Consider the following 24,413-nt stretch of genomic DNA (forward strand, 5'->3'; position numbering starts at 1 on the left):
CTTTATTAACCCCTTGAGTGGCGGGTTTCTTACCACCCTGTCGTGCCCATCAGGGCAGGTTTTTTTCATTTTCCCATGGACATGGCCATGTGAGGGCTTGCTTTTTGCTGGAGAAGCTGTACTTTTTGATGGCATCATTTTTGAGTATATATAATGTATTGCATAACTTTTGTGAAAAAATTTGTAGGGAGATTAGGGGGAAAAAAGTAATACAAGTTAAATCACCCTCCTTTTGCCATATCTATAATAAAAAAATCTAAATCATAAAAGAAAAATACATATTTGGTATCGCCGCGTCCGTAAATGTCTGATCTATCAAAATAGTGCATTATTTATCCCCCACGGTGAAAAAATAAAGAACGCCAGAAATTTTCAGTCACCCTGTCTCCCCGAAAAAATGCAATAAAAAGCGATCAAAAATACGTATATATTCCAAAATGGTACCAACATTAACTACAGAACGTCCCGCAAAAAATGAGCCCTTGCTCAAGTACGTCGATAGAAAAATAAAAGTTATTGTGCGCAGGAGATGCAGCAGAAAATAATTTTAAAAAGTTAAATGTCTTTGAAAAAAAATACAAGTGCTATAGTAAAAAGAAGTATACACATTTGGCATCGTAGTAATCGTACCGACCCATAGAATAAAGTTATCAGGTCATTTTTGTTGCAGTTTGTGTGCCGTAGAAACAAAACGCACTGAAGGATGGTGGAATGTCATTTTTCTTTCATTTTACTCCACTTAGATTTTTGTAAAAGTTTTTCAGTACATTATATGGTACTTTAAATGGCACCATTGAAAAATATAACTCATTCCGCAAAAAACAAGCCCTCATACAGCGACGTTGATGGAAAAATAAAGGAGTTATGATTTTTTTAAACGGGGGAGGAAAAAAAGAAATGGGGAAAGAAGAAAAAAGGGACCGTGTCATTAAGCGGTTAAATAATGTACTAACTTCCTTCTCTGGGTCATTATGGTGCAGGGATACCACATGTGTAATTTTATTTTTACTTTTTCACAAAGTAAAGGGAGACAAGTGTTTTTAATTTTATTTATTTTATTTTTTAAATAATTTTTTACTTTATTTTTTTAACTTTTTTTTTTATTTTTGTCCCTTTAGGGGACTTCCACAGAGACCCATCAGGACTCCCTGATCACATTCTGGGGGGGGGAGGGGGGGGTCCCATGGTGGCAGCCCTTTACATGCTGAAGTCACATAGACTGCAGCCTGTAAAGGGTTAACACAGCAGAGATCGGAGGTTTTCTCTGATCTCTGCTGTAAGAGCTGGTACCTAGCTGTCCTCTGACAGCCAAGCACCAGCTCTCCCTGCAACAGAGACCATTGGTTTGCTTCTGACAAGCCGATGGTCTCTATAGCAACCTGTATACAAAGCAGGAGATTTCCGGCATATCGGCAATATCTTCCTGCTTCTCAAAGCCCTCGCTTTGTTCTCTGTGGGACTGTGCAGGCAGAGCACACTGCCACAGCTTGTGGCAGTGTGCTCTGCAGCTCCCATAGTGATACATAGCCCGGAAATCTTCCGGGCTATATCGCTATGAGCAGTGGAGCTAGTCCCGGAAAATTTCCGGGCGTGCCACTCAAGGGGTTAATCGCAAAAAAGTCATAAGAGCACAGACCTTCTTTGAAAAACGAGTGAACACCTGGCTTATGGCACACAAATCATAACAACATGATCTATAACTTTTCTTTGTACAAAGAGCAGGATGGAATCATGTACCAACCATCAAAAAGGATAGTCACGAGTCTGTGCAAAAGGGGTGAAAAAATAACAAAGTTAAAATACATATAACAGTCCCTAAATAATAAACACCTGATATACCAAAAGAAAAAAAGAAAACTGGACATTTTAAAAGCACTGCAGTGTACAACCCAGATATAAATTACTGATATGGGGTGGTATTATACTCCAAATTAGGTCCATTAAGGGATAATGCATCACGATTATTAGCTCACCACCTCTAAGGCTTTTAGGCATGTGATCAATAAACCTAAACTTTTATTTGCTTATAGAATGCCCCAAAGCCAAACAAAAGTCTAGGAAACGGGAGATCATCTTTTTATTTCCATGGTGGTTTCCCCAACGTATAGGAGATCACATAGACATGAAGTAAAATACACCACAAAGAAAGACCAACATGTATATTTACCACGGATATGGAAAACCTCCCCTGTGTAAGGATGATTACATTTGTCTCCATTGATTAAATTATTGCAGCAGGAACATTCCAAACAAGGAAAATTTCCAATCTTAAGGCTCTTTCACACCAGCGTATATCGACCTGCCATTTTCACGGATCCAATGCATCAGATTAAATGGCCGTATTCCCATGACGTGAAAGCACCCAGATGGCCAATATAGCGGTGGGCGTTTTTACGCTGGGCCCAAAAGATAGTTCTGGAACTATCTTTTGGACAGGAATATGTCGTCCGTTGCATGGGCTCCTATGGGAGACAATGACAGTGGTTGGAGGAAAGAGGTGAGAGGGAGTTTAGCAGCATGACTGCTAAACTCCCTCCCTCTTCTCTCTTCCCCTCCAGCCTATTTCCAATGGGATTGGGCAGGGTGGGGGGGGAGCTAAGTGCTGCCTGTCCCACCTCCTTCCATTGCTGGCTGCAGACGAGGGGTGGGACGGGGTCAGAGCTAAGCTCCCGCCCCCTCCCCACCCCTTGTCCGCAGCCAGCGATGGGAGGAGGTGGGGCGGCGCTTAGCTTCAACCCTTCCCACCCCCTCCTATTGCAATCAGCCGATGGGGAGGAGAGAGGGGGGGAGCCGGCGGGGAAAGGGGAAGGCTCAATGGCATGGCAGCCTTGGGGTATATGCGCCAGGCCCCATGCCTTCTGAATGGGCACATAAATGTTAGATTTATGTGCCCTTTTACGAGTTTTACTCCTCACATCATAGCGTGTATCGGCCAGCCATGAAAACGGCAGCTGATATGCGCTCGTATGAAAGAGCCCTTAGGTTGTGAGAATGTCTGCTGTCCCTGTGCCCTCAATTTTTACCAGTAACATCTAAGGATACCTGCTGCTCTTCCACTAAGTGAACTATATGTGGAGACAAACAAAATCCAGGGAGGTTTCTCTACCCTAGTCTTTGGTGTAATAAATACACACGTGCAAGAGATCATGCTCTGCCAGATGCAGTTAAAACCAGATCTGATGGTTTTTTTCTGAAATGCTTTACTAAAGTCAATATAAACTATATCTACTGAATTCATCTGATGAACCCAGTCAGTGATTTTGTCATAGAAGGAAATTAGATCTGGTATGGTTTGTTTGTTACTGCATTCTCATCCAAGTACTTGCAAACCTGCTGTTTCATAGTTTGTTCAAAGATCTTTCTTGGTATACAAGTCAGGCTCACAGGCCTGTAGTTTCCTGGGTCCGCCTCATTCCCTTTATTGAAGATACAGACAACATGTGCCCTTCTCCAATCTTCTGGGACTACTCCTGGATTCCAGGATATTTAAAAAATTACATCAAGTGGTTTAGCAACTATCGGTGCTATCTCCTTTAGTAACCTTGAATGTAATTTATCTGGACTATGAGATATGATGCTTAAACTTTGTCAGATTATAATCTGATCTGTGAGTATAGGGTAGGGAGTAATAGATATATGCCTCCTCTGATCATGTGACTGGGAGGAGTGCATTAGACGTGGTTATGTAACTTGAATAATGTGTGGATGCATTGGAGCCTCTATCTACTGTAAACGGAGTGACTAGACATGTGCATTAGCCATGACTAAATGTCAAAGGAACAACAGAGGGAGTTATCCACAACCCAGCTGTCAGGTGATAAACATTGTGGTGATGAGATTGTCTATTTCCAGATTACAGTAAATAGATGGGTTGTATATAAGGTGATTTTCTTTGCAATTAGTGAAAGCAATATGATAGGTTAATCAATGTATAAGGGACATCTATAACCCAGAGGGTATGGAGCTTTCTGTATGGTTATCCTCCAGGTTAATATTTCCAGAATAGTCATTATTTGTAAGACAGCCACTACAGAGAGGGCAGAACAGTAAAAAAAGGGAACTTAGTAAAGGGTCATTGCTTAGAGTGAAACCTCAGACACTAGGCAGACAAACCAGAGGATGAGTCTGGAGTGTAGTCAGGAGGAAGGCCAAGGTCTGAACCAATCCAGGAGTAAGGCTATAGATACCAGGAAGATGTTAAGGGCATGGTCACAAACAAGGCCAGGCTTGGACTGGCCTATTGGGAAGCTGGGGATTTCCCGTCTCGGACCTTGAGCCAGATGTACTGGCAGGTTACAATGAAGTGTGTTTAGCAAACTATAATATGCTGGACAACCGCCAGGGCTGAAGGCTTGGAGAGGGTCTAGTGTTAGTAAAATCTGCGGTTGTTTAGCAGGATGCAGGAGTGATAATGTGAAAAACTTCATTTGCTAAGTTTCCTTTCAGCCTCACGGTGTGTCATGTTGGCATCAGGACCACTGGGTAGCATTTGAGGTCACAGGCACATCCAGCCAAACAGCATTTGTACCTGTGACCTCGAATGCTACCCAGTGGTTCCAGCACCAACATGACACACAGCGAGGCTGAAGGGAAACTTACAAATGCAACTCTGCTTTTCTAACAGCCTGTCAGTTGTAGCGTGGGCCCTGCTGTGCTTCTCTCTCCTTCCATACTGCTAGCCTCACAGGTAGGATAAGGTGACAAGATTATCCCAGGGTCAAAGTGGGAAATAGGGGTGTGGTCAGAGGCAGGGCTTATCACCATGTGTGATTTTACCTCCATTGTTATAAAAAGTACAGGGACGATTCAAAAAAAGACAGGGAGGAAATTCTGCAGCATTTCTGCATCCAAAAAAACTGTTTAAAATCTGTATCGTTGGTGAAGATTTTGACTTGTGATCAGCCACGTATCCGCAGCTGTGTGGCGCTTCTTTCACCTCCTCTGAAGGCTTTCTGCTGTAAGAACTCCCCAGCTTCCGGTTCCTAGTGGTCTGTAGTGGCCTCACCTGACCAGCAGCATCACACCTGACCAGGCTGCTGGGAACTGGAAGCTGCGGAGCACTGACAGTGGGAAGCCCCTGAAAGAGGTGAGAGGGAGCACCACTGTGTATATGCAGCTGATTTCTGTACACCAATTGTACAGATTTTGACTATTTTTTTAGATGCAGAAATTTCTGCTGTGAAAATGTTGCAGCATTTCTGCCATGTGCAAACATACCCTAAGTCAGTTTGAGGTATGCTGCCATGTGCATAGTGGCTCACTAGTAATATTGTTCCCTATACCAGCACCAGCAATAATAGTGGCCGCACAGTAGCTGCAGCAATAATAGTAACAACCAACTGTAGCCCCAGCAGTAATAGTGAAACCCCACCGTAACCCCCTGCAATAATAGTGACACCCCTCTGTAGACCCAGCAATAATATTGACAACCCACATTAGCCCCAGCAGCAATAGTGTCACTCTACTGTTTCCCCAGCAATAATAGTGACACCCCATGGTAGCTCCAGCAATAATAGTGACACCCCACTGTAGCCCCAGCAATAATAGTGACACCACACAGTAGCCCCAGCAATAGTAGTTACACCCCACAGCAGCCCCAGAAATAGTAGTTACACCCCACAGCAGCCCCAGCAATAATAGTGACATCTCACTGTAGCCCCAGCAATAATATTAACACCAAACTGTGGCTGTAGCAGTAAAAGTGACAGTCCACAGTAGCCCCAGCAGTAACAGTGACCCACAACAGTAGCCCCATCAATAATAGTGATTCCCCACTGTAGCACCAGCAATAATAATGACACTGCACAATAGTCTCAGCAATAATACTAACACCCTACTATAGCACCAGGAATGATCGTCCTGCTTGCAGGCAGGAATCCTGGGGCTATTTGAGTTGTCTCGTTAGAGTAGGGACCGCAAGAGAAGTCTATCTTGCCCCTCGCGATCGGTGAGTATGTAATCTGTCTCTCTGTTCTCAGTTCTGTCTGAGTTGCAGTCTAAGTTCTGTTGGTATCTCTGCTTTTGTCTTTGTTCCGGTTTCCCAAGTTTGGGCCTGACAAAGACCTAACGTGGAGACAGGGAGGTTAAGAGTTGAATCACACAGGGAACCTCCAGCAGCCGGTAGCGAGTCCTTCCTGGCAATTCTTGCGGAGCTCCAGTGACCAAAGGGAATCCCCAGAATTCACATGAATCCTTTTCCAACATCCCCAGCACCAGGGAACACCCGGGAAACCTCCATCAGACAACGAGAGTCTCCATCAGCCGGTGGTGAGTTTCTCTTCATGGCGACACCACCCGTCATTCACTCACTACTGGCCCACTACTCTCCACCCAAAGCTCATCCATCTACAGCAGCTCACCAGCGCAGATGCCTGACAGCCAGTACCAGACACCCATATGCTCAGGGGAGCTCCCACCTTCCACCGCAAGGACCAGGCAAGCCCCAACAGCTTGTATCACCCCCACTACGACAGAGCGCCCCTGTGCTCAGGTGAGCCCCACTCCAGTAAGGCAGACAGGTGTACATGTGTCCTGAACGAGCCCATCAGAGGCTGCCACAGACCAGCACTGGATCCCTTACCCTTGAGAACACTCCTAAACCTTTGAAGGTTTCCTGTGATGACCGCCACAGCCTAGCAGCCCAGACCAACCTGGGACCTGACCATCTCCTCCCGTCCCACATCTATATAATATGCACATCTCTCTGTACATTGTGATGTGGACCATACTTGTGTTGTAGTGGGATTCCAAAACAGCAAGGAAGTTTCTTCAGGAAATATAGCTTGTTTATTTGTATTGATACACATTCAGACCAGGCTTAGTAAACGTTTTTCATACAAGCTGCTGTCTCATTTCCTAGCCCTTAAAAAGGGAATATTTTTGTGTTCAATTTTATGGCAACCACCATTTTACCTGTATTAATTCTTTGCTATGCAGATATCAGATACTATAGTATAAGATGAGGATATCTTGTATACAACAATATAGACCATGCTGATATAACCTGGATATCCCTTAAATTTAATATGTAGAGCTGGTATAAGCTATAAATCTCCCTGCATATAGTGATATGGAGCATGCTGGTATAACCTGGGTATCTCCTGTATGTCATCATCATAGGCTATCACCCGTGACCGAGCATGATTGTCTTCCAAGTATGAGGGCTTTGCGGTGGGTCTGTAGATGACTATAGAGACCCATTTTTGATCTGCAGGTTGTTTTGCAGAGGGGACATCGGTTTCCAAGTGGAAGACGGCCCCGAGAAGGATTGGTTTGATGTGCTTTCCTCTTGATATGTTTCTCCCTTTCGCTCCCTACATTTGTGCCTCTTTGAAATTTATAGTGCTGTTGGTATTGCCTGACCCCCGAATTGAATGCTTGAGGGCCAGGGCTTCCCAGTTCTTAATGTCCATGCCACAGTTTTTAAGGTTACCTTAAGCCCATCTTTAAATAACTTTTGCTGTCCACCAACATTCTGTTTTCCATTCTTGAGTTGAGAGTATACTAATTGCTTTGGGAAACCGTAATTGGGTATTCGCACAATGTGACCAGTCCAGCAAAGTTGATGGCAAAGGATCATCACTTCAATGCTGGTAGTCTTTGCTTCTTCCAGAATGCTGACATTTGTCCGCCTGTCTTCCCAAGAGCTTTGCAGGATTTTTCAAAGGCAATGCTGATTGAATCATTCCAGAAGTTGAGACTGATGTTTGTAGATGATCCTATTTTTCAGGCATATAACAGGTTTGGGAGAACAATATCTTTATGAACAAGCATATTGGTATCCCTATGGATGTCTCGATCCTCAAACATTCTTTGCTTCATTCGAAGAAAGCTGCACTCGCAGAGCTAAGACGATAATGCATTTTGGCGTCGATGTTAGCTTTTGTGGAGAGGTGGCTGCCAAGGTAGTGCAAATGGTCAACATTTTCCAGCATTACACCATTAAGCTGTATTTCTGGCATTACAGAAGCATTAGTTGGCGTCCTCTGATAAAGCACTTTGGTTGGCTGTTTGAACTTGCTTGTAGATAATTCTGAATGAACATATTGGAGTTCTGTAAGAGACGTTGTTGTGACCTTGGATTTGGCTTCTAGTTTGTTAAGGTTAAATAGTTTGCCATCTGTCCAATAGATGATTTCCACACCAGTGGGAAGCTTCCCATCAATAAAGGGCAGTATCATAGTTATGAAGATGGAAAATAAAGTTAGAACAATAAGATAACACTGTTTGACCCCTGACTCCACCCTAAATAGGTCACTTTGGCAGACACTGCTTTCCAAGACCGTTGCCATCATGAGGAGCCGCAGGATGTTTACAAATTTATTAGTGCATCTGATTTTGGAGGATGGTCCAAAGAGCATTGTGATTCACTGAGTTGAATGCCTTTGCAAGGTCAATGAAAGCCATGTACAGTGGTTGATTTTGTTTCCTGCATTTTTCTTGGAGCTGTCGTGTTGTGAAGATCATACCCACTGTTCCCCTGGAAGGGTGGAAGACATTTTGGGATTCCGGAAGGATGTCTTCTAAAATGGGTAGAAGTCGGTTTGCAAGGATTCTTGGAAGAATTTTTCAAGCAAAAGTTAGAAGGGAGATACCTCGATAGTTCCCACAGCCTGTTCTTTCACCCTTATTAAAAAGGGTGATGATAATGGCATCGTTAAAGTCTGCCGGGATTTTCTTGGTCACTCACACTTTTTCAATCAGCTGATGGAGTTATTGTGTCAGCTCAGGTCCACCCTCTTTAGAGATTTCAACAGGGATCCCATCAGGTCAGCTGGCTTTGTTATTTTTTAATTTGCTGATGGCTTTGCTGACTTTCCTCAAGCTAGGCAGTGCTGCAAGCTCATCCCTGACTTGTTGCAGGATTTGTAAGAGAGCCTCTTTAGCCACATTAGAACTGCAGTTAAGGAGGTTATGATAGTGCTCTTTCCAATGTAGTGCCTCACAGTAATAGACACATTAAAACTAGAATACTTTATTAATACTATTTAAAATCTCACGGGCCTACACAAACAAACTCACAAATATCACACACATAGAATCTCTCATAGCGTATGGATTCTTTGAAGTTAAGTGACTCCAAGGATCTTGAACAGATTTCAAGTATTATTAGGCTAGATGTATGAAATAGATTGCTCTTAGATTAAGAGCTATGTCTGTCAAGGCTATATGAGAAAGTCGATATTCCTAATTGGAACTGTCAGTATCACCGCAGAGATTAATAAGAGCTCTGCTAGATGTATTGGCCGAGGAAGATTTTCCTCAACCATCAACTGCAGAGTAATTGGGGAGATGGTATGGTGGGATGCCGTGACACTCAAAATGATGATTAATTGAAGAATCTCCCCCACAGACAAGATAAAGAGTTGCCTAATTCAAGCTCAGGAGGGACTAATTGAGAGTGCTTGACTATCCTACATCATTTTAAATGATTCTAGATTTTTTTGGAAAACTATTCATTTGGCCAATAAGTTGAACGAACATTCCCCCTTAAACTTAAGGATAAAGGATTGCCCAGTGAAAATACAGGGGAGGCCTATCCGCAGTGCTATGGTTGGTTAATCGCATCGCATAAGTGATTCTTAGTTCTGCTTCCAGTGCTATGGTTGGTTAATAGCACCTCATGAATGGTTCTTAATTTTGGTTCAACATGTTTCTATGTCTGATGTCGACATTTCATCAGGAACCTTAAAGTAGTGATGTCAATGTTAGGTCACGATATTGACAGCTCAAAACTAGGGGGATAGAGCTGAGGTGACTTTTGGTAATTACATATAAGCTAATAAGAGCAATCACCAGGACTCGATAGGTTAACTGGAGACTTATAACTGTCACCACCAGAACTGAATAAACTCATGTTAGCAGTGGCTGGGGAACCTGTATCTGACACAATCTAGGCACGTAGACCCAGAGCAGCACAGGTCCCAGTTCTGCAAAATCAGGATTGAGTAAACTGGTGTTAACAGTAACTGGGAGACCTATAACTGGCACATAATCCCAGAAAAGCACAGGTCATAGTTCTATAGGATCAAGATCTAATATCTATGTCTTGATCACTATAAGTTACTAATGACACGGCCAGATGACCGGTAACTAAGTCTATTAGCCCTAAATCAATATTCCTCCAGAGTGTTTCCAGAAATACAACAAAATAATAAACAGATAGAGTGAGAGGTAGCACTACCGGCCTGAATGATAGACTGGAGGTTAGTGAAAAGTTCCAATGTAGTGCAATTGATTTTTTTTTTTTTGTCATTTAGAAGCTTGGTTCCATCCAATGAATGCAGGGGTGGATTCCATGATTTGCTGGACCATGGGTGACCTTTGTTGTTTTAAAGAAATCCCATACATCAGGAATATTTGCAAAATGTAGGATTTCTTCAGCCTTTTTTTGTCCACCAGATGTTCTTAAGTTCTCTGGTCATATTTTGGACCTCAGCTTTTGCATGTAGTAACACAGTTGGTGTGACTTTGCCATATTTGGAAGGCTTTCCTTTTCTTATCGATTAGTTGTTGGAACTCGTTATCATTTTTGACAAAAAAGATAAAATAGGTCAGCACTACCCAATTGAAATATATCCCAATACAAATATATAGGTGCATGTTAAACCATGGCTACAACATACAGTAGAAGCAGAAACCAAAAATGGCAACAACACGCAAAATACATTTGCTATCAAAGATATACATACCTATAATCAATACCCTAACCACATTAAATAATGCAATTTTTATGTATATGATTTTTTTTTAATCAGATTTTTATTTAAGTTTTTCATTAGATACATTAGAACATGCACATCGTAATGAGAAACAGACTGACAGTGTAATGATATCACCAAATGGTGAAAAAATAGGACACACAACTAAGACTGTGGTGAACCCAGAATGAAACAGATCCCCATTCATAGAATTGAGTATGTGTATACTAAATCCTGTTGACAGAGGACTAAATTGTATTACACAGCCTGAAACAGAACTAAGGAGAAACAGTAGTGCTGAAAATAAATAATACAGAGTGGGTGAAGGGGAGAGGGTTGGAGGGAAGAGGGGAGAGGGGGACAAGGAAAGAACTGAAAAGAGAAGGAAGAGCTGAAAGAGAGGAGAAGAAAAAGGGGCGGTTGTACGCGTACACATCCGCCTAGAGGACCCCAGATAACACTGACTAGGGAGAGGGGTCTAGTGGACTTGTATGTCCCCAGAAAATCCCCAAACACTCTGGTCACATGAGCTGACTGTAGGAAAGAGAGAGCTTGAGTTGACACAAGGGATTGAAAAGCAGTCAGCGGGCTCTTATGTACTAGCAGTTGTAGGTCTTTAATAGTCCTATCTGCAAACACTGACCACAAGCTTGCTGTGCAGGTGTCCGATGCACTGCCCATGAGTTTGTAAAGCATGCGCAAAGGGGTGATCAGGGATGGTTTAGGTGCTAGGTCCTCTCTCAACCTGTCCCAGGCCTCGCAGGATTCCCTCAAAAGAGGGATAAATCCTACAGATCTATAAATGTTTTTTTTGGAAACCACAGGTCCTCAAGGAGAGTGACTCTGCATGATTTTTCAGCTAGAAGACACAGGAGCCTATCTTTCACAGGCTTGACCAGTTTCATCCAGTAGCCAAGTTGGGAGACTAAATAAAGGTCATAAACGAATGGCAGGCCTATTCCGCCCTCCAAGCCTCTCTTTATCATCAGGCTATAAGCCAACCTTGGTCTCCTATGTCTCCAAATGTATCCGGAGAAAGTCGACCTGAGAGTTTTGAAGAGACTTGTGGGGAGATATATGGGAAGCATGCGAATTGTATACAGAATTGTGGGGAGAACATAAGACTTCAGGATATTTTTCTGAAATAAAGGGTAAATCGTAACAGCGTAGGATATTCTTCACTTTTGCAATAAGTGGGGTGAAATTAGATGCGTAAAGGTCTTCAGTAGAGATGAGCGAGCACACTTGTCCGAGCTTGATGCTCGTTCGAGCATTAGGGTACTCGAGATACTTGTTATTCGAGTCGAACACTATGCGGTACTCGAGTCAATTCCATTTCCTTCCCCGCATGTTTAGCGCCATTTTCTAGCCAATAGACATGCGGGGAAGGCATTACCACTTCCTCCTGTGACGTGCCAGCCCTATCCCACCCCCAAGCAGTGAGTGGCTGGCGAGATCAAGTGACCGCCGAGTACTTAAAGCGGTCCCGCCCGCTGCTCGCCTCAGACACACACTGGGAGAGATTAGGGAAAGTGCTGCTGCTGATATAGGGAAAGTGTTAGCGTAGGTCCTGTCTTCAAGAACCACAATGGCCCTTCGTAGGGCTACATCTGACCGTGTGCATTACTATTGTGGCTGGCTGGGAGCAGTAGTGCACCATTTTTTTTTCATCTCGGGCTGTGCAGGCCATTTCTCAGTCTGCAGTGTATTATACAGAGTATAGGGAAAGTGCTGCTGCTGATATAGGGAAAATGTTAGAGTAGGATCCTGTCTTCAAAAACCCGAAAGCTCCTTCGTTGGGCGAAATCTGACCGTGTGCATTTCAGTTGGGGCCTGCTGGGAGTTGTAGTGCTTCCATTTTTGTACTACTCAGCTAGGCCTGTTTGCAGCCTTTCAGTGATACTTTTTTCTGGCTGCAGGGCCGTACAATACCACTCTCACCGTGAAAGTGCACTCAAATAATTCCTAGCCTGCTGCGAACTACTTCATTTATACCGTTCTCTGTCTGCAGTGAATTACACATAGAGCGTTGGGACACAGCCACTTCTATAGGCAATGTTATACACACTATGCAGTCCATATCATCCATGCAAAAACCCCAAAGCTCCTTCGTTGGGCAACATCTGACCGTGTGCATTTTAGTTGGGGCCTGCTGAGAGTTGTAGTGCTTCCATTTTTGTGTTACGCAGCTAGGCCTGCTTGCAACCTTTCAGTAATAGTTTTTTCAGGCTGCAGTGCCGTACAATACCGCTCTCACCGTGAAAGTGCACTCAAATAATTCCTAACCGGTGGCTAACTACCTCATTTATACCGTTCTCTGTCTGCAGTGAATTAGACAGAGGTCTCACCGCTAAACAGTACTGTAATATTACTGGGGCCACTGCAAAGTATTTCAGCTCTACCGCTGTGCACAGCGTCTCACAATACCCTTTCCTTGGTGTGGTTGAGATAGCCGCAGTTACCAGCACTATCCACTGGCTTCAGAGTCTTCTCCCACACCACACAACCTCTATTATCTACAAGTCTCTGCGAGCGGTAAATTACCCCTAAGTATCAGCGCAAGACAGAGGGTTACTTTTTTCAAGTCACAGCATAGAGCCTCCGCTATTTACAAGTCTCTGTGTGCGGTGAATTAAGCCACAGTTGTCAGTGCTGTACAGTGGAGTAATTTATTTGGGCCCTGCTCTATTCTTAATCCCCATGATGAGGAGTAGGGGTAAGGGTCAAGGACGTGGACGCGGACGTCCAAGCGAGGATGTGGGCCCAGGCCGAGTTCCTGGTCCAGGTGAATCACAGCCGGCTGCTGCGGGATTAGGAGAGAGGCAAGTTTCAGGGGTTCCGAGCTTCATATCCCAATTTATGGGTCCGCGTGGTAGACCTTTATTACAAACAGAGCAGTGTGAGCAGGTTCTGTCGTGGATGGCAGAAAATGCATCCAGCAATGTATCGACCACCCAGTCTTCTATGCCGTCCACTACTCCCGGCTTAGGGACTGCAACTCTGAATCCTCTAGCTGCTGCTCCTCCTTCCTCCCAGCTTCCTCACTCCATGAAAATGACATATTCTGAGCAGACAGACTCCCAGTAACTGCTCTCTGGTCCCTGCCATGAGTGGAAAAAAATGGTTCCTCTCCCATCTGAGGAGTTTGTCGTGACCGATGCCCAACCTTTGGAAAGTTTCCGGAGTCTGGGTGATGAGGCTGGTGACTTCCGGCAGTTGTCTCAAGAGCTTTTTGTGCGTGAGGAGGATGATGAGACACAGTTGTCTGTCAGTGAGGTAGTAGTAAGGGCAATAAGTCCGAGGGACTGACCCCACCTGGTTTGCTAAGCCTACTGAGGACAGAGCTTCAGAGGGGTAGACAAGTGTAGCAGCAGGACAGGTTGGAAGAGGCAGGGAGGTGGCCAGGGGGAGAGGCAGGGCCAGAGCGAATAATCCCCCAACTGTTTCCCAAAGGACCACCTCGCGGCAAACCTCCGTTCAGAGGACTAGGTGTTCAAAGGTGTGGATGTTTTTCAGTGAGAGCGCGGACGACCGACAAACAGTGGTGTGCAACCTGTGTCGCACCAAGATCAGCCAGGTAGCCACCACTACCAGCCTCACCACCACCAGCATGTGCAGGCATATGATGGCCAAGCACCCCACAAGGAGGGACGAAGGCCGTTCACCGCCTCCGCGTCACACCACTGCCTCTTCCCCTGTGCCCCAACCTGCTACAAAAATCCAATTCCCCTCCCAGGACACAGGCACGAGCGCTTCCCGGCCAGCACCCACACCCTTACCTCCACTGTCCTCCACACGATACAGCAATGTCTCTCAGCACAGCGGTCAGCTGTGGCTAACACAAGCGTTGGAGCGAAAGCGCAAATACGCTGCCACACACAACGCTTGCACAAGCTTTAAATGTGCAGATTGCCAAATTAATCAGCCTGGAGATGCTGCCGTACAGGCTTGTGGAAATGGAAGCTTTCAAAAACATGGGGGTTGCGTCGGTCCTGCGCTACTCGGTCCCCAGTTGCCACTATTTTTCCCAGTGTGCCGTCCCAGCCCTACACCAGCACGTCTCCCACAACATAAATCGTGCTCTCACCAACGCGATTACTGGGAAGGTCCACTTAACCATGGACACGTGGACAAGTACTAGCGGGCAGGGCCACTATATCTCCCTGACGGCACATTGGGTGAATTTAATGAAGGCTGGGACCGAGTCAGAGCCTGGGACCACTCACGTCCTACCTCGGTGCTGGTATCTGCAGTCTTTTATGCTACCTCCTCCAAACCCTCCCCCTCCTCCTCCTCCTCTGCCACCTCTACCTTTCAATTAAAAAGTGTGAGCACGTCGCCAGCAGTCGGTATCACGCGGCGAGGCAGCACAGCGGTGGGCAAGCGTCAGCAGGCCGTGCTGAAGCTACTCAGCTTAGATGACAAGAGGCACACGGCCCCTGAACTGTTACAGGGTCTGACAGAGCAGACCGACCTCTGGCTTTCGCGGCTGAGCCTCCAACCGGGCATGGTCGTGTGTGACAACGACCGTAACCTGGTGGCGGCTCTGCAGCTCGGCAGCCTCACAAATGTGCCATGCCTGGCCCACGTCTTCAATTTGGTGGTTCAGCGGTTTCTTTAAAACTACCCCAACTTGTCTGACCTGCTCGGCAAGGTGCACTGCATCTGCGTAGATTCCCGCAAGTCCACCATGGACGCTGCCACCCTGAGGACCCTGCAACATCGGTTTCAGCTGCCAGAGCACCGACCGCTGTGCGACGTGCCCACACGCTGGAATTCTACGCTGCACATGTTTGCCAGGCTGTACGAGCAGCGTAGAGCAATAGTGGAATACCAGCTGCAACATGGGCGGCGTAGTGGTAATCAGCCTCCCCAATTCTTTACTGAGGAGTGGGCCTGGATGGCAGACATCTGCCAGGTCCTCGGAAACTTTGAGGAGTCAACCCAAATGGTGAGCAGTGATGTGGCAATCATTAGAGTTACCATCCCGCTGCTTTGCCTGCTGAGAAGTTCGCTGCAAAGCATAAAGGCCAACGCTTTGCGGTTGGAACAGGAGATGGGGGATGACAGTATTTCGCTTGATAGCCAGACCACCCTCATGTCTATATCTCAGCACATTTTGGAGGAGGAAGAGGAGGAGGAAGGGGAAGAGACAGCTGGGCACACTGCAGAGGGTACCCATGCTGCATGCCTCTCATCTGTTCAGCGTGTATGGGCTGAAGAGGAGTAGGAGGAGGAGGAGGATCTTTAAAGTGATCTTCCTAGTGAGGACAGCGATGTGTTGCGTGCTGGCACCCTGGCACACATGGCTGACTTCACGTTAGGCTGCCTTTCTCGTGACCCTCGCGTTAGACGCATTCTGGCCAACACAGATTACTGGGTGTACACCCTTCTCGACCCAAGGTATAACCTTTCCACTCTCATTCCCGAAAAGGAAAGTGGTCGAAGAGTGATCTAATACCACAGGGCCCTGGTGGAAAAAGTGATTCTAAACATCCCATCTGACAGCGCTAGTGGCAGAAGAAGAAGTTCTGAGTGCCAACTAGCAGGGGAGGTGCGGGGATCAGGCAGCATGTCCAGCGCAGGCAGGGGAACCCTCTCCAAGGCCTTTGCCAGCTTTATGGCTCCCCAGCAAGACTGTGTCACCACTCCCTAGTCAAGCCTGAGTCGGAGGAAGCACTGTAAAAAAATGGTGAGGGAATACGTAGCCGATCGTACCACCGTCCTCTGTGATGTATCTGCTCCATACAACTATTGGGTTACAAAAATAAAGCAGCACGTCATCACGCTGAAGTGCCAATTTTTCTGTGGCCCAAAAGGCTCTGCTTATAATTTTTTTACAATTTTTCAAAGTTTCAAAAGTATTGATACTTTAACAGAAACCAATTTTTTTCACAGGGCTGCCTCCAGGGTCTGTTACAAATTAGGTAGCAGCGAGCTGTATCTTTAAAAAATGTTTATAGGTTTCACCTGCCCTCGCGGTGGAGTAATTTTTCAGGGGTACACTTGTACTCTTGGTACACCAATTTTTCTGGCCCTCGCCTATACTGTTATCTAACTTATCTTTTTCCAGCTTTCGCCTACACTCATGGTACACCAATGTTTCAGGGGTTCGCCTATACTCTTGCTACAGAAATGTTACAGGGGTCTGCCTATACTTTTACTATAGAAATGTTACAGGGGTCTGCCTATAAGTTTACTACAGAAATGATACAGGGGTCTGCCTATACTTTTACTACAGAAATGTTACAGGGGTCTACCTATACTTTTACTACAGAAATGTTACTGGGGTCTGCCGATACTTCTGCAACATAAATGTTATAGGGGTCTGCCCATACTTCTGCTACAGAAATGTTACAGGGGTCTACCTATACGTTTACTACAGAAATGTTACAGGGGTTTGCCTATACTTCTGCTACAGAAATGTTACAGGGGTCTGCCTATACTTCTGCTGCAGAAATGTTACAGGGATCTGCCTATACTTTTACTACATAAATGTTACTGGGGTCTTCTTATACTTTTACTACAGAAATGTTACAGGGGTCTGCCTATACTTTTACTACAGAAATGTTACTGGGGTCTGCCTATACTTCTGCAACAGAAATGCTACAGGGGTCTGCCTATACTTCTACTACAGAAATGCTACAGGGGGTCTACCTATACTTCTGCTACATAAATGTTACAGGGGTCTGCCTATACTCTGGCTACATAAATGTTACATGGGGTCTGCCTATACTTTTACCACAGAAATGTTACAGGGGTCTGCCTATACTTTTACTACAGAAATGTTACTGGGGTCTGCCTATACTTTTACTACAGAAATGTTACAGGGGTCTGCCTATACTTTTACTACAGAAATGTAACTGGGGTCTGCCTATACTACTACTACAGACATGTTACTAGGGTCTGCCTATACTTCTGCTACAGAAATGTTACTGGGGTCTGCCTATACTTTGCTACAGGAATGTTATAGGGGCCTGCCTATACTATGGGTGCAGAAAGACATCCCATTGCGGTGTTTTAACTATCTAGCACAAATACACTGACTGACTAAGGCAGAAATGTGGGCCAAGGCCAAGGTCCTTGGCGGGGTGAAACTCTCCCATTTTTGGGCACTCTGATTTCTTCCTGTGTAATACCATCTTTGTGCACTGACAGCATAGGCGAGCCCAAGGAACTCAAAGACTACCCCCTGCGGTATTGAGCTATCTGTGTGGGGACACATGGATTTCCCATTGCTATGTAACTCAGGGCATCTCGGCTCACACAAGGTGAAGGCTGGGACCAAGTCTGACCCAGGGCCCGCTCACATACTTCCCACACAGACTATAGCGGGTCCTGGTCATGATTTTTTGGCCTTAAAATGCCACCTCCTCCTCCTGCTTGGGGTCAGGGGATCAGCACTGGGCAAAATGTATTTTCTCTCGCGTTACCACAGTTATCTGAGATACTGGTTTGGGCAAAACAAGAGGAGTGTTACTGCATTAATGAGACTTTCACTGCTGTACTAGCATCGGAATCCGCTTTATGCCCACGATTGCTGAGGGCGTGTGCAGAGGCCGACGTCCTCGGCGGAATGAAATGGTGTCCAGTTGACAGTAAAATTTTTCCCTGATGTCTTTGTCAGCATCTAATGTTGGTGCATAGGCACTTATGATAGCTGCATGTTGGCTTTTGGCAAGGTTAATTTGGAGTGTCTAGTCTAGAGTCGTTCATTGATGTCGATGGGTGTTTCAGACAGACACTTCACCAGGTCGTTTTTAACTGCAAAGCCAACTCTGTGTATTCTTTGTTTTTGTTCAGGCAGACCCTCGCAAAAGAAGGTGTAGCGTCCTTTTTCTTCATTCAGCTGTCCCTCTCCTGATCTCGGGCCCCCTGAAACCTGCTATATCGATGTTAAATTACCTCTGTTCCCTTGCTACAATAGCAGTTCTGTGCTCAGGGCATTTATTGTCCACATTGTCCAATAGTGTTTGAATGTTCCATGATCCAAAGTTCACTTTTCTTATACGACCACAAGGTGGTGACCCCTCTGAATGTGGTACTCTAGTCAGGGAAGAGAGAGGCAGACTATGTTTAGGGCACCTTCACTAGCCCCCTCCCCATGTGGGGGTGAATAGAGTGGGTCTTAAATAGGGCTGCTTAGTCGTGGATACAGTTGCCGAACTGCTCAGCTGCCTTTGTTGCTGAGATAGAACAACTGAATCCATATTCACCACCCATGTGCCAGTCTGAGGCTAGGGGCTTCCAGATTTCACAGTTCTGCCCCCATTGTCACTTACTAATTGTCATCTTATAACCTGGGTATCTCCCATATATCTCCCATATATAATTATATATGCACAACTGGTATAAGTCATGCTCCTCCCTTTATACAGAGATATGGACCATGCTAGTATAACTTGGGTTTCTACACAATTAAAAACTGCATCGAAAACCTGCATGCGGTATGGTTTAAGTTCACATGCAGTTTCTAATAGTGTATGCAGTTTCTTAAAAATGTATGTAGTTTTTGAATATTGCATGCCGTTTTTTGTTGTGTTTTTTAATTGCGGTTCAAAAATGCAACAAAAAACATGAAAACAGCCTGAAGGGCTGCAAATAACTTTTTAAGCTGCTCAGGAAATGAGTCATGTTGGGAAAGCTTATGCCATATGATTAGATCATGTATTTAAATTTGTTGTGCAGCTGCACGCAGCACGGTTGAGGTAGGTATGGCTACAGGAAGAGGAGAGGGCCCGAGCTCAACTTTTGCATCTGACCCCCAGAGCCCTTAGCTACACCCAGGTATCTTGAAAATGTTGGTGCCCTTTGCTACGGCTAATCAGCTGATTGCTTTTATTCAAAGACAGACCGCTAACAGCAGAAACAAGCTCTAATAGTTTTAATGGGGTCCACTTCCTCACCAAAGACGTCACAACCCCAAAGCAGTTGTTCTCCTGTGGAATGGTAGTTTCAGCATTGTTAGGCTTTATTCACATAAGCATATATTGGCCACCATTTTCATGTTCAATTCTCCGCCAGTTAAAGTGCCCAGCCGGCAAAGATAGTGCATTTTGGCTGTTTTCAATGGGAGGGGGACTAGTTGCTAAGTTCCGTCCAGTCCTGCCCCCTCCAATTCCAAACAGCCGGCAAGGGATGGATAGGGGGCAAAAGCTTAGTACGGTAGCTCTCATCCCGTCCCGCCCCCCTCTCTAGCAGAAAGCCAGCAAGGGCGTGGAAAAGGCGATGGCAGTTTAGCTGAGCTAAACTGTCTTCCCTTGCCTGACGGCAATCCAGCTTCGACGTATGTGCACTGGTCCCGGGCCATCTGAAGGAGCGCACAAACGGCAGATCTGTGCACCCCCTCACGCATTTTTGCAGCGCCGGTGGGCGCACGTAAAAACACCTACGCCCGTGTAAAGGACCCCTTGGATTGATATGATAGATGTAACATTTAATGTGTTATAAAATATTCCTACAGATGCTGAGAACTGTAATAAATGCCAAAGTGATGAATGGACAAATGAGAAGAGAGACCGATGCCTGCCCAAAGTCCTGGAATTCATCTCTTACCAGAATGATACAATGGCTTCTGTATTTTCTGGCGTCTCAGTCTTCGGATGTCTTGTGACTGCCTTCATATTTGGAATATTTATCTCCTACCGAAATACTCCTATTGTTAAAGCTAATAACCGGAACCTGAGTTATCTCCTCCTGGTCTCCATCATCCTCAGCTTCCTCTCCATCTTTTTGTTTCTTGGTTGTCCCAGTGACTTAACGTGTGGATTACGTGAAACCAGTTTTGGGATTTTTTTCTCAGTAGCCATCTCTTCACTTCTCGCCAAGACTGTTATGGTTTGTGTTGTTTTTAAGTCCACCAAGCCTGGAAGCCCCTGGAGAAAATTGTTGAGTGTGAAACTACCCTATACCACAGTGTTGTTGTGTTCATCTATACAAGTTGTCACCTGTGTTATCTGGTTGTCTATTTCTCCCCCATTCCAGGAACTGGACACTCAGTCTTATCCTGGGAAGATCATCATTCAGTGTAATGAAGGATCAAATATCTGCTTCTACTTCATGTTGGGTTATATGGGACTCCTGGCAGTGGTGAGCTTTGTTCTGGCTTTCATGGTGAAGACATTACCGGACAGTTTTAATGAGGCCAAGTACATCACTTTCAGCATGCTGCTATTCTGCAGTGTCTGGATCTCCATGATCCTGGCTTATCTGAGCACCAGAGGGAAATATATGGTGTTGGTGGAGATATTTGCAGTAATGGCATCCAGCGCTGGACTTTTAGGTTGTGTGTTTTTCCCAAAATGTTATATTATTTTGTTCAATTCTGAAATGAATAGAAAAACTGATTTGCTGGGGAAAAGACAGTAATGACAAAATATTACCCACTGATAATAGAGTAGTACAGCGTGTACATATCTCGTCAAACCACCCACTTCCAGAAAAGTGACCGGTGCTAATCCACCTATCATATATTGCCAACCTCTCCCTCCTCTCTGTAGTAGTGCAGGTGGTCCCACCCTTAAGTACAGCTCATCAGCCCATTGCTGAAGTAGTGATGGTCCCACCCTATAATTTATCAAAATTCTCCTGACACAGCAGTTATTCATTTCCCACATTGGAGTGATACAGTGACTAGAATTTATATACGAACATCATATAATATTTCTATATGTACAAGCTGATATACCTGGCTTCGCCTGAGTTTTTTGATACAGGTGTTAATGTGTTCTTTACATGGGAAATTTTATGTATTTAGTAGGCGTCAGTCAGTCAGCGGTTGAGTCAGTCAGTCAGTCAGTGAGGGCTTTCACCCTTATTTATATATATATATATATATATATATATATATATATATATATATATATATATATATATATATATATATATATATATATATATATATATATATATATATATATATAAATTTTTTTTTTTTTTGCCTGGCTTTGGCTTTGAGTTGCATTATGTAACAAGTTCAGCATATTAGATCTGGGAATGGCAGCGCCCTTGTAAATAAATTTGCTTTAATCATTCCACGTTGTAATATGTCTTCTCTGCAACAGTCTGTTTTTTTAAAACAGTGGGGTAAGTCTATATGCTGTAAAATAACATTGACTTCATCCCCATACCATGTTATCCATATCCTTAGATGCTGTCATCCCTTTTCACCCTTTCTAGTTCAATGCTGGTTAAGGCTGCTTTCACACGAGCGGATATCGGCTGGCCGTTTTCACGGCCAGTCGATATTCGCTACGTTGGGGGCGAAAAAACTGGTGAACGGGTGCACAAATCAAACATTTGTGTGCCCATTCATATGGCCTGGTGAGGCCGGCGCAAATTTGCCGACCTCACCAGGCCATCTCCCATTTCCCCTCCCCTTCCCCGTGCAGGCTCGCCTCTCTTCCTCCCAGCTTGTTCTGTGCAATGGGAGGGGGGCGGGGTGTGGTGGGGCTAAGCGCCAGTCCGCCCCACCTCCTCCCATTGATGGTTATGGACGAGGAGAGGAGAGAGGGCAAGTGCTTAGCGGGTGCCCTGCTCCTTGTCCATAGCCATCAATGGGAGGAGGTGGTTGGATCACTGCTTAGCCCCCCCCATCAGCCCCGCCCCCTCCCATTGCACAGAACGAGCAGGGAGGAAGAGAAGCGAGCCTGCAAGGGGAAGGGGAGAAGAACAGAAGGAGGGAGTTTAGCAGCCATAGGAGCCTATGCAGCGGCCAACGTAGTCCGTCTCAAAGCATAGTTCCACAACTATGTTTTGGGTCTGACGTAAAAACGCCGGCACTATATTGGGCTGGCCGGGCGTTTTTACGTCTCACATAGAGATGAGCGAGCATACTCGTCCGAGCTTGATACTCGTTCGAGTATTAGGGCGTTTGAGATGCTCGTTACTCGAGATGAGCACCACGCGATGTTCGAGTTACTTTCACTTTCTTCTCTGAGAAATTTGTGCACTTTTCTGGTCAATAGAAAGACAGGGAAGGCATTACAACTTCCTCCTGTGACGTTCCAGCCCTATACCACCCCCCTGCAGTGAGTGGCTGGGGAGATCAGGTGACACACCAGTATTAAAATCTGCCCCGCCCGCGGCTCGCCACAGATGCATGCTGACAGAGATCAGGGAAAGTGCTATCTTGCAGTAGCTGCTATAGGGAGAGTGTTAGGTGTTATTTTAGTCTTCAAGAACCCCAACGGTCCTTCTTAGGGCCACATCTGACCGTGTGCAGTACTGTTGAGGCTGCTGGGAGCAGTGTTGCACAATTTTTTTTTTTTTTGTATATCGGGCATGCAGACCATAGTGTCCTCAGTCGGCAGTCATTTTACAGAGTATAGGGGCAGGACTGGTGAGGCAGGGACAGTGGGAAAGGTGAAAGAGGTATACTGGCTATATAGGCAGTGTGGTTGTACCCACAAAGTTAAAAAAAAAACAAGATTTGGCCTGCTTGTCAGTCTCTGCTGGGTGTAGTAGTTGGTGAATTAATACCCAGCCTTGCGCATAATTGTCTCCTGCCTCTGCAGTGCGTTACGTACGCGAAGTCAGCCTCCAACAGGGCAATCGAAATACAGTGCATATCACAGGCAGTGTGGTTGTTCCCACAAAGTTAAAAAATATACAAGATTTGGCCTGCCTGTCAGTGCCTTCCGTTTACAGCGTCTCTGCTGGGTGTAGTAGTTGGTGAATTAATACCCAGCCTTGCGCATAATTGTTTCCTGCCTCTGCAGTGCGTTACGTACGCGAAGTCAGCCTCCAACAGGGCAATCGAAATACAGTGTATGTCACAGGCAGTGTGGTTTTTCCCACAAAGTTAAAACATATACAATATTTGGCCTGTCTGTCAGTGCCTTCAGATTACAGCGTATCTGCTGTGGGTAGTAGTTGGTGAATTAATACCCAGCCTTGCGCATAATTGTTTCCTGCCTCTGCAGTGCGTTACGTACGCAAAGTCAGCCTCCAACCACAGGCCAATAAGCAACACATTTAATTACAGCGTTCTGTTTCTGCTAATCTCGTAATACACCATGCTGAGGGGTAGGGGTAGGCCTGGAGGACGTGGACGGGGGCGAGGACGGGGAGGCCCAAGTCAGGGTGTGGGCACGGGCCGAGCTGCTGATCCAGGTGTATCGCAGCCAACTGCTGCGGGATTAGGAGAGAGGCAAGTTTCTGGCGTCCCCACATTCATCTCACAATTAATGGGTCCACGCGGTAGACCTTTATTAGAAAATGAGCAGTGTGAGCAGGTCCTGTCGTGGATGGCAGAAAGTGCATCCAGCAATCTATCGACCACCCAGACTTCTATGCCGTCCACTACTGCAACTCTGAATCCTCTGGCTGCTGCTCCTCCTTCCTCCCAGCCTCCTCACTCCATTGCAATGACACATTCTGAGGAGCAGGCAGACTCCCAGGAACTGTTCTCGGGCCCCTGCCCAGAATGGGCAGCAATGGTTCTTCTCCCACCGGAGGAGTTTGTCGTGACCGATGCCCAACCTTTGGAAAGTTCCCGGGGTCCGGGGGATGGGGCTGGGGACTTCCGGCAACTGTCTCAAGAGCTTTCAGTGGGTGAGGAGGACGATGACAATGAGACACAGTTGTCTATCACTCAGGTAGTAGTAATTTCAGTAAGTCCGAGGGAGGAGCGCACAGAGGATTCGGAGAAAGAGCAGCTGGACGATGTGGTGACTGACCCCACCTGGTTTGCTAAGCCTACTGAGGACAGGT

General features: G+C 45.6%; 1 protein-coding gene across 1 annotated transcript in view; it reads left to right on the top strand.

The window, feature by feature from the left end:
• Positions 1-21,068, top strand: part of LOC136573448 (vomeronasal type-2 receptor 26-like) — a 69,863-nt gene extending 48,795 nt beyond the window's left edge. Inside the window, exon 5 of the mRNA XM_066574737.1 lies at positions 20,164-21,068. Within this exon, the coding sequence (XP_066430834.1) occupies positions 20,164-21,068 (905 nt within the window). The remainder of the gene's footprint in view (positions 1-20,163) is intronic.
• The last annotated feature ends 3,345 nt before the right edge of the window (positions 21,069-24,413 follow it).

The sequence above is a fragment of the Eleutherodactylus coqui genome, chromosome 7 (assembly GCF_035609145.1).
Source record: "Eleutherodactylus coqui strain aEleCoq1 chromosome 7, aEleCoq1.hap1, whole genome shotgun sequence".
Classification (NCBI taxonomy): Eukaryota; Metazoa; Chordata; class Amphibia; order Anura; family Eleutherodactylidae; genus Eleutherodactylus; species Eleutherodactylus coqui.